Source organism: Papio anubis, chromosome 4 (assembly GCF_008728515.1).
Source record: "Papio anubis isolate 15944 chromosome 4, Panubis1.0, whole genome shotgun sequence".
Lineage (NCBI taxonomy): Eukaryota > Metazoa > Chordata > Mammalia > Primates > Cercopithecidae > Papio > Papio anubis.
In genome coordinates this window covers 15,619,715-15,633,908 of record NC_044979.1, presented here as the reverse complement: position 1 = coordinate 15,633,908, position 14,194 = coordinate 15,619,715, and the positions used below count along the sequence as shown (strand labels likewise).

General features: G+C 51.0%; 3 protein-coding genes and 1 pseudogene across 9 annotated transcripts in view; 2 read left to right on the top strand and 2 right to left on the bottom strand.

The window, feature by feature from the left end:
- TRPV5 (transient receptor potential cation channel subfamily V member 5) overlaps positions 1–7,126 on the bottom strand; it is a 30,457-nt gene extending 23,331 nt beyond the window's left edge. Inside the window, exons 1-3 of one of the 3 annotated variants that reach the window (XM_009204032.4) lie at positions 6,901–7,126; positions 5,548–6,193; positions 1,099–1,152 (exon numbers count right to left, since the gene is read on the bottom strand). In XM_009204032.4, coding sequence (XP_009202296.2) covers positions 1,099–1,115 — 17 coding nt within the window. In that variant the 5' untranslated portion in view covers positions 1,116–1,152; positions 5,548–6,193; positions 6,901–7,126. Of the gene's footprint in view, positions 1–1,098; positions 1,835–5,547; positions 6,419–6,900 lie in introns of those variants that run through there. The other 2 variants (XM_009204031.3, XM_003896750.4) reach the window with 2 other exon arrangements.
- On the top strand, positions 7,098–8,492 carry LLCFC1 (LLLL and CFNLAS motif containing 1). 2 transcript variants are annotated; one of them, XM_031665886.1, is made up of 3 exons: positions 7,348–7,395; positions 7,970–8,017; positions 8,230–8,492. In XM_031665886.1, the coding sequence occupies exons 1-3, from the start codon at positions 7,363–7,365 to the stop codon at positions 8,437–8,439; spliced, it is 291 nt and encodes a 96-aa protein (XP_031521746.1). In that variant the 5' UTR covers positions 7,348–7,362; the 3' UTR covers positions 8,440–8,492. The 2 variants fall into 2 exon arrangements, with proteins under 2 accessions (XP_003896800.4, XP_031521746.1); XM_003896751.5 differs by lacking the exon at positions 7,348–7,395 and adding an exon at positions 7,098–7,346 and having other exon boundaries at positions 7,970–8,492.
- A 158-nt stretch (positions 8,493–8,650) lies between these two features.
- KEL (Kell metallo-endopeptidase (Kell blood group)) overlaps positions 8,651–14,194 on the bottom strand; it is a 24,814-nt gene continuing 19,270 nt past the window's right edge. For 2 of the 4 annotated variants that reach the window (XM_021935380.2, XM_021935379.2), the window contains exons 11-19: positions 13,828–13,938; positions 12,255–12,353; positions 11,922–11,999; positions 11,384–11,484; positions 11,087–11,197; positions 10,877–10,944; positions 10,493–10,662; positions 10,051–10,146; positions 8,731–9,030 (exon numbers count right to left, since the gene is read on the bottom strand). In XM_021935380.2, the coding sequence (XP_021791072.1) occupies positions 8,869–9,030; positions 10,051–10,146; positions 10,493–10,662; positions 10,877–10,944; positions 11,087–11,197; positions 11,384–11,484; positions 11,922–11,999; positions 12,255–12,353; positions 13,828–13,938 (996 nt within the window). In that variant the 3' untranslated portion in view covers positions 8,731–8,868. Of the gene's footprint in view, positions 9,031–10,050; positions 10,147–10,244; positions 10,663–10,876; positions 10,945–11,086; positions 11,198–11,383; positions 11,485–11,921; positions 12,000–12,254; positions 12,354–13,827; positions 13,939–14,194 lie in introns of those variants that run through there. The other 2 variants (XR_004183416.1, XR_002520761.2) reach the window with 2 other exon arrangements.
- On the top strand, positions 9,489–9,785 carry LOC116274654 (annotated as a pseudogene).

The window sequence follows — 14,194 nt, the reverse complement described above, 5'->3', positions numbered from 1 at the left end:
TGCCTCCCTGGCCCTCTAGTCCCACTGCCCCTCTGCAGAGGGTCCAGATTTGGGCTGGAGTCTCACTTTCTCAGAGACCCAGGGGTCCCACTCTAAAGCAGAAAGGTGAAAATTCCACTGCAGGTATTGGATGGGGAGGTGAGGAAGCAGAGGGCTTGCCGGTATGAGGGCTCAGAGGGACTTGGGACCAGGCCCAACGTAAACCTGCAAATGCAGGACCCCTTGTTCAAAATTATTAAGAATCTGAAGACGAGGACAGCAGGGCATTGAACCAAGCACAGGAATCTTCTGGAGTACAGGGGAGACCTTTGTGACTGCTAATGTCTGCTCACCAACCTCACCCCTCAGGCAGCTCTTGGGCGGGAGGCAAGCCCCAAAACACTTGGAGGCGGAGGCTGCCCATAGGATTCGTCCCTGCCCCAGCTGCTCTTCCTGGGACTGGACCTCAGAGCTAAGCCATGAAATGATTTACCTGCAGGTGTGCTAGCCCTGTCCGAACTGAGAGCTCTCCAGGAGCAGGCACAAGTCTCATTCAATCTTTGTGTCATTGGGACCTAGCACCCCTCTGCACACAGTAGACTCAATAAAAGGCAGATGGACTGAACTCAGAACCCTCCAGTGTCACCTGGGCTGCCCTCCTCAACTGGTCAGCACCCAGTGTTACCCCAAACAAAGCTCTCCTCCCCTTTCCCACACAATCCACTTTCATTCAAATGAATGGTGTTTCCTCATCGTGCTTCCACCACCCACAGGAGGGCATCCCTTCTCCAGCAGCCTGCTTCTGCCTGCCCTCCCCATCCCACACACCCTGGCTTCTTCCCTCTGGTGCTTTTTGGTCCTCTCACTCCCCCTGGGCTGTCATTTTGCCTCTGTCCTTAGGTCTACCCTCAAGATTTCCCTGGGTGGCCCAAAGTCACGTCCTCCACACCACTAAAAGGGGCCAGCTGGGATTCCGTCATTGGGTGGCCTGGAAGGAAAGGGTGTGTCTGAGTGGCTGGCACTGAATTCTGGGGTGCTCTGTTCGGGAAGCAGGCCCAGGTGGGTCAGAAGGTCTGATGATCACGGCGGTAGGGCCACAAATCCTTCTGGGAAGCCTACCTCTTCTGCTGCAGCATATGAAGTTTGTCCAGGTGCTGGTCCCAGTCTTGTTCTCTGACAAGAAAGGAGGGCAGAAGTTTCTGGAGTTGGCTCCTAGGCCCTTCTGCCTTAGGTAGAAACCCCCCCATGCTTCTCCTTGCAGGTCCTGGCAGATTATAGAAATGTGGTGAAAGAAACAGGTCTAGGATGACAGCAACTGAGCAAGAGATGGAGTCTGTTTGAGGCTGGTACTCTGAGTTTATCTCCTGTATGACTTGTGTATGCAGCACGCAGCTTGTGGGTGTGTGTGTGCATGCAGTATGTGGGTTGTGAGGTGTGTGTGTGTGCACAGTGTGTGGCTGTGGTGTGTGTGTGTGTGCATGCAGTGTGTGGTTGTGAGGTGGTGTGTCTGCATGCAGTGTGTGGTTGTGAGGTGGTGTGTCTGCATGCAGTGTGTGGTTGTGAGGTGGTGTGTGTGCATGCAGGTGCGCTGAGGGGACTGACCGCCCTGCCTGGGGAGAAGTGCTTTTCCTGGAGGGGGAGGAGCTCTTTCCAGAGCTGAGCCCCAGGGCCACAGAACCACCTTGGAAAAGAAAAGGAGGAGGGGAAAGAAGGTTCCTAACTGTGGGCTGGGATAGTTGAGACCCGGAGAAGCTGAGGGGTAGGGCAGAGGAATTCGGAAAAGAAAAGGGATGGAAGGTGGGTCCACAAACAAGGTGTGCGGTTAGTTGGATGAAGGAGAGGAGGAAGTAAAGACCTCCAGCTCAGGAGTCAGAGCCTGGTACAAATCCTGACTCTTATCCCTTACAGTTAGTGAGACTTCGCAGTCTCAGTTCCTAACCTGTGGAATCGGGGTAACAGCTATGCTGCCTCACAGGAGCGTCGGTAAAGCACGTGTCACAAGTACTCAATCACTGCTGATCCTCCTTCCACAAGTGGGCTCAAGAGACCCCCCGGGCTTCTTCTCAGAGCTTCCCATTTATGTGTCTTGTCATCTCTGTCCTCAACCCTGCATCTCAAAGGAGGGTTTCTGTCCCCCACTTCCCAGGCCAACCCCTCTCTCTTAGAATTCCTCATGACCGTGACCAGCCAGCTTCCCGGAGCATCACCGAGCAGGCTGTCTTGTACCTGGGGAGGCGGGCCAGAGGAGCCCCCAGAGGCCCTGAGTTACTATGGAGGTTGAACAGCAGAAACTGGGCAAAGGTAGATGACAAAGAAATCGTGATTCCATGTTTGGGACTCTTTCCAGGAATGAAACACTAGGAGGAATGAGTAATGTTGTGTAATTTTATATATTTTATATTATATTTTATATATTAAGTAGTTTCCCTTATCCACAGTTTCACTCTCTTACAGTTCAGTTACCTAAGGTCAGCCACAGTTGGAAAATAGGTGGGTACAGTACTATAACATATTTTGAGAGAGAGAAAGAGAGCATTCACATAACTTTATATTATTATAATTTTCTATTTTGTTTTATTGTTGTTAAACTCTTTTTTTTTTTTTGAGACAGAGTTTCACTTTTGTCTCCCAGGCTGGAGAGCAATGGTGTGATCTCGGCTCACTGAAACCTCCACCTTCCAGGTTCAAGCTATTCTCCTTCTGCAGTCTCCCTAGTAGCTGAGATTACAGGTGCCCACCATCACGCCCGGCTAACTTTTTTATTTTTGGTAGAGACAGGGTTTCACCATGTTGGCCAGGCTCGTCTCAAACTCCTGATCTCAGGTGATCTGCTTGCCTCAGCCTCCTGAAGTGCTGGGATTACAGGTGTGAGCCACTGTGCCTGGCCTAAAACTCTTAACTATGCCTAATTTATAAATTAAATTTCATCATATGTAGGTATGTATGTGTATATATAGGAGAAAAGATAGTATACACAGGGTTTGGTGCTATCTAAGGTTCCTGGCATCCACTGGGGCATCTTGGAATGTATCCCCTGAGGTTAAGAGGGGACTTCTGTATATGATAGCTTGTATTTATGTTCTCATTGTTTTCCAAGAGGTACATCAATATTATTGAATTGCATTCACTCAATAGACCTATCAGGTAAATGAGAACAAGGAAGAATTCTCTGTGTGAGAATTCTTGGGTGTGCTGGCCCCAAGCCCCATGGCTAGTGGCGAGACTGGAACTGGCCATGAACTTGAGATCTCAGCTCCAAACCACTCTCCAGAACTTGTTCCTTCTTGGGAATCTTTTGGCTATAAAGATGTGAGAGACCAGTGTGAGGATACGCTGGGACCCTCCCTCTGGGGGTCTTGAAGAATGGGGACTGCCCCCTTCTTTTGTTGTAAGAAAGAGAGATCTGCTCCCGAGATTGAGGGATGGACCAAATAACCTTTAGAGAAGGAAAAAAATTGAAAGGAAAATAAATAGGGAAACTAAGAGGAGCTAATATTCATTGATGTTTCCAAAGGGGGAACATTTGGATCTTTTTCTTATTAAAAGCCAGAAGGAAAAGTTAAAAAAAAAAAAAAAAGATACAGTGGAATTATTTTCTCACTGGGAGTGGGGAGGGCTCAATTTGTGGGACATTTTTCTGCCTCGCTGGGGGTGACGCCCTTGTGGAGTGACTTCCAATCTAAGGAGATGGAGGGAGCGATAAGGGTGAGGTGGGGGTTGTAGATGCCTTGATAAGAGAGGCAGGCCAGGAAAGGAGCACCTGCCAAGGAAACTACAACCCATAAAGCTGGTCCTGGAGCAGGGGGGTTGGGACATGGCGGGCCGGCAGGGGAGGAGGCTGGCCCAGTCTGAGCTGCACAGAGCAGGTGTGCAGGGACTTGCCGCCAAGGGCATTGTCCAGGGGTCTGGGGAAGAGAAAGGGGAGGCCCAGTGCTGAGGCCTCCCCTTCCCACCGCCATCCCTGGGCCTTCTCCTTCTCACTTGCCCTTCTCTGCCTACCTTGTCCTCCCCAGTGGGAAAGGCATGGACAAGTAGCCTGGGTGAGGACCACCGTGTCCCCCACAGTCCCAGCTGGTAGACCAGAGATTTGGAATCTCTCCTGTTCTCTCCTGGCCTTCTCTCCCTACTGTTTCTTCCTCTTGTGATATTCAACATTACCATTCTATTTTTCCTTTTCTCTCCTTTCTTTTCATGCCTCTCTCAGCTTTCTGCAAGTGAGGATGCCTGCAAACTCTCCCCTTCAGAGAACAGCTTCCCTGCCGCTGATGCACAGTCAGTAATGCCTCCAGGCACCCGGGAGAACTGGGTTGGGGGCATCAAACTACACTGTCAGGTCCCAGAACCCTTCACACCAAAGCAGCCTGAGCTCTTATTCTAACATAGTAAGGAGGAGGAGGAAACATAATTCCTAGATTTCCATTTTTAAGAATTACACTCCCACCCCACGTGGCCACGGCCATCTAGGAAAAGGATTCAGGGCCAGGTGCGGTGGCTCATGCCTGTCATCTCAGCACTTTGGGAGGCCGAGGCGGGCACATCACGAGGTCAGGAGTTCGAGACCAGCCTGGCCAACATGGTGAAACCCCGTCTCTACTAAATTAAAAAAAAAAAAAATTAGCTGGACAAGGTGGCAGCCACCTGTAATCCCAGCTACTCAGAAGGCTGAGGCAGGAGAATCACTTGAATCCAGGAGGTGGAGGTTGCAGTGAGCCGAAATCGCACCATTGCACTCCAGCCTGGGCGACAGTATGAGAGACTCCGTCTAAAAAAAAAAAAAAAAGACATAAAAGAAAAGGATTCAAATAATATACCTTAAAACTAATTGTGCCCAGGTGCAGTGGCTCACACTTGTAATCCCAGCACTTTGGGAGGTCGAGGCGGGCAGATCACCTGAGGTCAGGAGTTTGAGACCGGCCTGACCAACAGAAAGAAACCCCGTCTCTACTAAAAATACAAAATGAGCTGGGTGTGGTGGCACATGCCTGTAATCCCAGCTACTCGGGAGGCTGAGATAGGAGAATCACTTGAACCCAGGAGGCGGAGGTTGCGGGTGAGCCAAGATCGTGCCATTGCACTCCAGTCTGTGCAACAAGAGCGAGACTCCATCTCAAAAACAACAAAGTAATTATCACTGGATGGTGGAATCATTAGCTTTTTTGGGGTTTTGTATTTTTCTGTATTTTATACTTTTGTAATAAGAAAAAGTATTTAAGGGATTCCCTGTTTTCTGCAAGAATTTATCTCTTTCAACACTGGGTGCGGGGGTGGTGTCAGGCTGGTGGTGGTGGTAAGGAAATGGAAGTAATGGAAACAACTCAGTTATTTCCACTCAAGCCTGCCCGGGAGGCAATTCTCACCCCAGCCACCCTACCCATTCATTCCCACAGAGCGGGAGATAGCTTCTCTTTTTGCCAGGAAACCAAGAGGCTCCTCCCCCAAAAATAGCCAGGAGGGAGGAGATTAGTGATGGTTTTTTCCATTCAAGCATCATTCTTTGGATCTCAGGTCAATGGGTTCAAGGTAGGGGTGAGCAGGGTCACCTGCCTACTTGAATCTTTCCTTACTCACCTTCAAGTGACCTCCTGTACCACTCCCCAGTCCCTCGTCATCTGGCTTGGACCATCAGGAAGTGTAAGAGATGGTACTGCCGTAGGCGAGAGAGCATCCATGTGGGCATGTCTGCTGACACAAGTAACCTCTGTGGGAAAGCATCTCCTTGTGTGTGTCTCTGTCTGCAGTTCGCTCTTGCGGAAAGGGTGCCTGTCTCCGCAGTGTCCTTGGACCTGCCTGTGGTGTTTCATTCAGGTCTGGTATGCATGGATGAGCAGGAGCAGTGTGAACTGGTTATGAGAGTTCAGGAGTGACTGAAGTCTCCTCTTACCCGTCTTAGCAGCCATCCTGCATCTCATGGCCCGTGTCTCTGTTGCTGGTTTTTGAAAAAAGGTCTTCATTCTGTCTCCCTAACTCACAACCCTCCAACCATCTCTGCCCAAGAAGCAGTTGGGGGTGATTACCCACAGCCAGTTGCTGCCAACAGATCTGTGCTCGCCAGGCTCATGGGCAGGAGGCACATCCAGGTACTGAGGCACGACTCTTCCAGATCTGTTATTTGGGATCCTAGACTCCCTGCCACACTGCGGCTTCTCTGCAGACTCTAACTCCTTCCGCCAGCAATAAGGTTGGAGATGAGTCTCTAACAACCTTTTCTTTCTGTCTAAGAGTACAGAAAGGTGTAAAGTGAAAGAAGAGGCTGTTTCAGCCTGGTGGTACAAGAGGGCAAAGGCTAGAAAAGGGGGAAAACCAGGGGAGGGTGAAGAGAGAGTGTGAATGGGTTCTACTGGCTGCGAGGCACCCTGCTCTGTCTCTCTCTCTCTCTGATCACTCTCTCTTCATCTGTCTCTCTGTCTCTACATCTCTCTCTCTCTCTGTCTCTACCCCTCAGTTTCTGCCTGTCTCTGTCTCTTTCTCTTTTTCTATGTCTCTGTCTATCTCTGCCTGTCTATGCCTGTCTCTGTTTCCCTGTCTCTGTCTTTTATACACACACAGAGCATGTGCCCTTGCCCATCCTCGCCCTATGCTCCTCCCATCTTTATTTTCTGGCAGACCCATGCTTCATGTAGAGCAGCATGTTCATGCCCACAACTTGAGAATCCTGGCTAGCACGCCTGTTCTGGGCCTCATCCTATGCAAACCACTCTTGTTACAGAAAGGCCACATGGAATAGTGGGAAGATATCATATTTAAAAGTAAAAGTTAATCAAGAGTCCTTTTCTGCCCCTTAATATTTGGGTGATTTTGAGTGAGAGAGTCATTTTTTCTTTGAGCCTCAGTTTCCTCATGCATATGATGGATATGAGAACACTATGATTTTGCAGTCCTGGTTGCTACGTGGATCTAATGGTGTAATGGATGTGAATGTACCTTGCAAACTCTTAAGTCATTTCTGTTACTAAATACAGGATGACCCACTGTGTTCATCTTGGAAGCCTCTGCCATGCCTTGCTGTGCTCTATTCTCGTGCCTTGCCATGGAATGCTCTAGTGAGCCGGAATGAAGGTCAGGCCCATGGCTGTGATGTCACAGAACATGTGAAGTCAGAGGTCCTATGGAAGGGAAGGGGAGAGAATGCCTCTGGAAAGGGGTAAGGGCCAGGACAGGAATGGGGCAGGAGGTGCAGGGATCCTGCTGGTCACTGGGAGCAGGGGGCGGCTGAAGGCAGTGGGTGGGCAGATTCATGCCTCCCCTGGCCTCCCAGCTCTGCAGGGCAGCGTTCCTGGTTCCCATCTTGCTGCTGCTGCAGGTGAAGCCTCTGAACGGGAGCCCAGGCCCCAAAGATGGGAGCCAGACAGAGAAAACACCCTCTGCAGGTAGGTGGAAAAAAAGATGGGAGCAGGACAGAGAAAACGCCCTCTGCAGGTAGGTAGGAAAGAAGACAGGAGCCAGACAGAGAAAACACCCTCTTCAGGCAGGTAGAAAAAAAGATAGGAGAGTCTGGAGGCTCAGGGTCAGGTCTGTGTGAAGCCGGGCCCCAGGTCACTGATGAGGCTAGGGTGAGACCTGACATAGGTCTGGTTTATTGGGGGTAACTCCAGCTGCTGATGGTTATCGTGTGAAATAATAGTGTCAAGGAACACCATGGGCCAGCGGAGCTTGCATGCAACTTCTGTGTGTGTAAGCATGATGCATTTGGCTGGCTTTTGTCATGCTTCAAGGTGGCCCCTGACTCCCCCAGTGCTGAAACCCTAGAGGAGGCAGCTAGCCTTAGCAATGGTGTGTGTGGGGGGGGGGGGGGGGGGTGTGAGTTGCGGCTGTGGTTGAACACAGAGCAGAAAAAACCTCTAGAAATAACATCCCCTCTCTGGTCAAGGCCAAGGATATGGGCAATTGGGACTGCAGCCCTAGGCTTCAACGTGTTTTTCCTATTCTAACTTCTCCTTTCTGGTTCAGGCCAGGGTCAGGGCTCAGTCCTCATCCTTTTCCCCTGTTCCAGACCAGAATCAAGAACAGTTCGAAGAGCACTTTGTGGCCTCCTCAGTGGGTGAGATGTGGCAGGTGGTGGACATGGCCCAGCAAGAAGAAGACAAGTCGTCCAAGACGTCAGCTATTCACAAGCCCTCTTTCCACCTTGGCTTCTGCTTTAGTTTGGCCAGTGTCATGATTTTCTTAGGAGGGCCATTGAGGCCGACATTCCTAAATATCCATCTCTACTTCATGCTCACTTACTGACCCTCCCTCCCTTATGGGCTCCAGGTCACAACTCCCAACGAAGATGCAGGCGTGGCTCTCTGCCTCCGATTACCATCACTGTACCTCAGCGTTCAGCATCAGAGTTACCAATTGCCATCAGTGCTGACTGACTGCCTCTCCGGGTTTGGAGTTTCACCTCCCAGAGCCAGAGACAGCAGACTCACATCCTTCTCTCCCACACCTCTCCTGGTTTTGTTCAGGACAGTAGATTAGAGGCAGGAGGCAATGACAATAAAATAACAATAAAATTCTGAGAACAATTGGGAGCAGCTTTCCGATACTTAATCCAAGCCCTTCTCGTCTTCAGCTAGACTGCTTTATTGTCCAATCTTTGGTCCACTGGGTGGTCTTCAAACCCACCAGGTCACCAATTGTTGATTTTTGCCTTTTCTTGTGTCCACGAAATATTTTTGGCATTTCTCCCTCTTATCTTTTCTGACTTCAGGTATTTTTCTCCCCTATAGTTAATGACTTCTAGGCATAGAACATAGCAGGAACAAGTCATTAAGAGACAAGCAGAAGCCAAGTGCCGGCTTTTATTTTTGGAACAGAAGTGGAAAGGAAATCTTGCTCTGATTCCGTGGATGTGACCAGGGAGGTGTTGGTCGATATTTCTGTGCTGTGGCATCTTCGGTAACCAAGTTACCAGAGCTGGCAGCGGCTGGAGGGGTTCAAGAGGGTACCACGTGCACAGCAGAAATATCTGGCAAAGGCTGGGGTGCTGCTGAGGGGCCCATGGACTCGGAGGTGTGGAGGGCTGTGAGTGTCGTAAGATTCCTGGGGGCTGGGCTCCCTACACATCACCTGAGCAGGAAGAGAGGTCATTGAAGGAGGAGGGTCCACAAGACAAGGCTGACCTAGTGACAAGGGGTGATCAGGGACAGCAGACAAAGAGGGGAACAGGGGATCAAGTGCTCCAAGGGCCACATGGAGCATTTGAAATGTATAGTTCACTTAATCTGGTGATAGTAGTCCAGGAGGAGGGCCTGGGCTGTATAATGATACCATTTATCAGTGACCGAGAGGTGGGGTCTAGCACAGGAGCTCTGGGGTGAAGTCTAATCTAAGTGTGTTGAAGACCTGGCACCTGAGTCTGTTGAGGGAACAGAGGGTGCTTAAGGAGGTGATGTCAAGTGGCCGCCATACCTAAGGTCAGGCGTCTGAAGAGGAATGTGGCATACAGTCAGCCTGTCGCAGGCTTTTTTTTTTTTTTTTTTTTTGAGACTGAGTCTTGCTCTATCACCCAGCCTCTAGTGCAGTGGCAGGATCTTGGCTCACTGCAACCTCCGCCTCCCAGGTTCAAGCGATTCTCGTACTTCAGTCTCCCGAGTAGCTGGGATTACAGGTGCCCGCCACCACGCCCAGCTAAGTTTTGTATTTTTTGTAGAGACGGGGTTTCACCATGTTGGCCAGACTGGTCTTGAAATGCTGATCTCAAGTGATCCACCCGCCTCGGCCTCCCAAAGTGCCAGGATTACAGGCATGAGCCACTGCGCCCAGCCACAGGCTTATTTTTAAGGCATCTGCATTTTGGGGGTATGAGAGGAGAAAAAAGTTGTTCTCCTCTCCTGGAGGAACCTGGGAGTAGAGTTTTTTCTACCTTTGGAGTTGTAGGGGTGCTGAATTAGGTAGAAGAAACTGTAGTCATCTGAGGGGTGATTCCAAGGGGTAGGGAGGGATGAGAAAAGATGACAGTGAGGACATCTGCAGCAGAGGGTTTGGGGTATTTGGCGGAGTGTCCAAGGAGGGGAGTTCCATGAGCTTCAGTAATAAGGCGTTCAAACTGACATAAAGCAAGCTGTGGCAGGAGGTGGCTGTACCTACCTGGGCATAGCTTCGAAAGAAGATCTGCTGGGGGCTGAGGTCCAGGCGGGGCAGGACGGTCTCCCCACGGTGCCATAACAGCCTCTTGCTGTATGCCTGGGTAGGGGTGGGTGGAGAAGGGCCCTCAGGCTCTAGACCTGTGGCCATTTGTAAGTCCCTCCACACAGTACCCAAAACCCATGGCCCTTGCTCACTGGCTCTGCACTGACAAGTTGATCTGAGCCAGAAGAAAGAGTAATTCCCAGAAGACCTATAGACGTCCTAAAAACAGAAGATCTCTGGGGTAGGAGGGGGATCCCCAGGTTGCCGTCTGTTCAGGGGGGATGTGAAGGGCAGAAAGCCATACAACTGTACCTGCATCAGGAAGGGTGGCAGGAAAACTTGAGCACATGTTTTCTAGTCTGTCAGTGCACATAAATTGTGGCCCTTGACACTTGCATACCTGCAGTGCAATGGCTAGCCCCCCCACGTCTGCAGCATTCTCCAAGAATGTGAGGGAGTCATTGAAGGAGGTTCCGCTGGGTAATGGAAAGGCAGCATAATGGCGTTTCAGGCACAGGAGAGCTTCCTGGAGGGCATGGGTGTCACAGGCTGGGCACCCCCCAGGCAGCACTATTGAAAACAGGGCAAGAGAACATTGGGTTGGTGCTGCCGAGGTGAGGATGTGGGTGGTACCACAAACTGACCCAGCTCCCAGGAGCATGGCAAAGTTCCCAGGACTGCCCCACCTCAAATCTTAAATAACCTCCCTTTCCCCTTCAGGCCCCCCTGTGGCCTTCCCTTAGGTTCCCTATAATCCCACCTCCCAGTGGCCCCTGTTACCCACAGAGCTGGTAGAAGATGTGCAACAGCTCGTGGGCCATGATGCTGCCAGCAGCGCCAAAGTTCACAGCTCTAGGGAGACAAGGGCTTGTTTGACCCCCAGAATCTTTTGGCATTTTTGACTCCAATTCTCCAGCTGTAAGTCCCATTCATTATAACACCTGTCGGCCCCTCTTGGGAAACTCCCTACCTACCCTCAGAGAGTGACCCATACCTGGGGTAGCCAGGGTGGAAGAATGGGGGTTGGAGGAGTCCAGCTGGAAAGACTACCACATGGTCAGATATTGAATAGTAAGCATTGACCTCCCAAGGGGACACCTTCCACCTGTGGGAAGAGCACAAGTGAACTCCAGCCCCCACCACATATTGCCCTGCCACCCTGAGACCTACACAGTCCCTCCCAACTGCCGTTACTATTCAGGCTGCCTGCCCTGAGCCCTGGCTTCCTTTCCTACGAATCGTGGATGGATCTCTCCGGGATGGAGTGCCTGTGCCTCCCCTGCACTCATACCTGTGTTGGGGGCAAGGCTGCAAGAAGCTCTGGACAATTCTAGCTTGGAGGGACCGGACACAGCTCAGGACAGACTGCAGGAAGTTTGGTCCAAGTTGTATCTGGGGAAGAGGCAGGAGGTGACTTGGGCACACAGACACTTCTACAGATGCATGCTGACATACACCAATGGGACCATTTGACCCAAAACAGGCAAGCCCTGACACACAGGCATCCAGGGATTAGGAGACAGCAGCCCGGTGGCATCACCACACAGCACACAGAGGCTTTACACAGATCAGCACACAGATGAACATGCCCAGACAAGTCACAGGATGCATGCATGTGTGTGGGGACATGCATTGGGACCTGAAAAGATTCTATTCCTCTGCCAACAAGACCCAGTGTGGATATTCCCCCATCGACCCCAGCCAGCACCAGGGCAAGGACAGGGCTGAGTCACCCAGGGAAAACTGAGTGTCCAACAAAGACTCAGGATGGTCAGAGAAGTGAGGAGAAGTCAAGGACTGAGAAGGAGCTGGAAAACACAGGGACCCACATCTCTGTATTCTTGTCGGGCCAGCTCTGGCTTCAGGGCCCATTCTGAAGCCCCCATCTCCACTTGCAGTTGAGCAACCTGGAAAGAGACACAGAAGAGGGTAGGAACACTCTTTGAGTCTACCAGAGGGAATTTCTCCCACTCATTGCTCTGTCCCACTGTTGCCTCCCAAGCCTCTCACATTGTTGCCAGTGTGTGTATGCAGCCCAGTGCCTTCCCTACTTAGCTTGTGCCTGGGGTGCCTTTGGCACTTGCTTCCAGTCCCCATCTCGCTTGGTCCAATACTCCATTCCCCGCGCAGGCTCCCATACCAGCCAGGATGCCTGATCTGACCTTGTCCTGGGCCATGTTCTGGGTCTCCTCATTCATCCAGGGAAGGTTTCTGAGGCGAGTGATGAGGGCATCCCGGATCGCAGTGAATAATTCCATGGCCTGTGGGAGTGAGGTCCGGGGACAGGGGGACAGGATCAGAAGAGGCCTCAGCCTGAAAGACCCTTGGAAAAGACCTTGGCCCCAAGGAGCTGCCTGTGCTGCAGCTGTTGCTTGAGCAGCAGCTCAACTAAAGCAACTAAAGGATCTGTGGAGAAAGGAAGCAGTGCCAAGCCCACAAAGGGAAAGTGGGGCCTGGCCATCCGTGAGGGCCATCAGGGAGATATAGTTCCTTTCCATGGGATATAGTAGCCTGATGCGGGAGAAAGACAGTGTCCTTACTCCCGGGGGCAGGAACACCTCCCAGCAAGCAGAGGGAGGAGAGGGCTGTCGTTCTCTCCTCCGGCTCAGGGCCCTTATCTTCACACCATCTTTTTTAGTGTCCACTCCCTCTCCTCATCCTCCTGAGCTCTTCAGCTCAGTCCCCCACGTCTCCCCGGCTTCACAACCTGAGTGTGTACTCACTGCTTCCCCAGCCACCTGCCACCTCATGTAAATCCTTTCTTGGAGGGAAATGAAAGGCAATATGAAGAAGCTGGGCTCTGGCATCAGAATGCCTGAGTTCAAACCCTGTCTCTGCTTTTCGGTAACTGTGTGACCTTGGGCAAGTCACTTAACCTCTCTTTGCTTCAGTTCCCTCTTGCATAAAATCAGGATAATAATAGGAACTAAATGACGTAGTTCATGCAAAGTGCTTGAAGGAGTCCCAGGCATGTGGTAGGTACTCAGAAAGTACTCAGTGGTGATTTATTTGACTTATTTGCCCTCTGCAAGATTATGTCATCCGTTCTGACGTCATTTTTTGTTTAAAAAAATCTTAGATATAACAAGGAGGAGCCTTAGAGATGATAGTGTTCAATTTTCCTTTTTTGTTGTTGTTGTTGTTGTTGTTTTGTCTTTGTTTTTGTTTTTGAGATGGAGTTTCACTCTTGTCGCCCAGGCTGGAGTGTAGTGGCGTGATCTCGGCTCACTGCAACCTCCGCCTCCCAGGTTCAAGCAATTGTCCTGCCTCAGCCTCCCGAGTAGCTGGGATTACAGGTATGCACCACCACACCCAGCTAATTTTGTATTTTTAGTAGAGATGGGGTTCTCCATGTTGGTCAGTCTGGTCTCGAACTCCTGACCTGAGGTAATCCACCCATTTCAGCCTCCCAAAGTGCTCGGATTACAGGCATGAGCCACCGCACCTGGCTCGATTTTCTCATTTGATGGTTGAAGAAACACAAGACCAGGAAAGTTGGGTGATTTGCCCAAGTGAGAGCATGTCATGGAGACTCTGTGGCCTAAAGCTGAACTGTTTCCACCCCAGGGATGGAGCAGGCCTTTGGGTTCCATCTCTCAGTGGCCCTTCTCTCTCTGACTGCCCAATTCCCCAATCACACATACCACTGAGAAAGTCAAAGTTGATAGAATGAGGGAAGGCTGGGTTGGGTGGGAAGGGGTGGAGGGATGTGGGCTGGGAAGAGCTCTCACATACAGCACTTCGGGTGCTCGGGTCAAAGGCCTCACGAACAAACAAAGCCGCCAGCGTGGGCTCGAAGAACGTGCCTGTCTCCTCCACGCACTTCATCCATCGCGGGCGGGCAGGCTATGGAGACAAAGCTGGAATGAGTGGCTCCTGTTCAGGGCTCTTTCCTCATCTGTCTCCCCAGTCTTCACTAGATCTTCATTCCCAGAGGGTGCTCTTTTGACTGGACTTTCTGGGATTCATCTCAGTTTACTACCCCTTAGGGTGACGCACATCACCACTCAGTACAAAATAAGCACATCTTCCTCAGAGCTGGTCTCATGAGCCTGGCTGAGCAAATCCTTCATGTTATTGCCTATTGAATTTGACAGCAAGG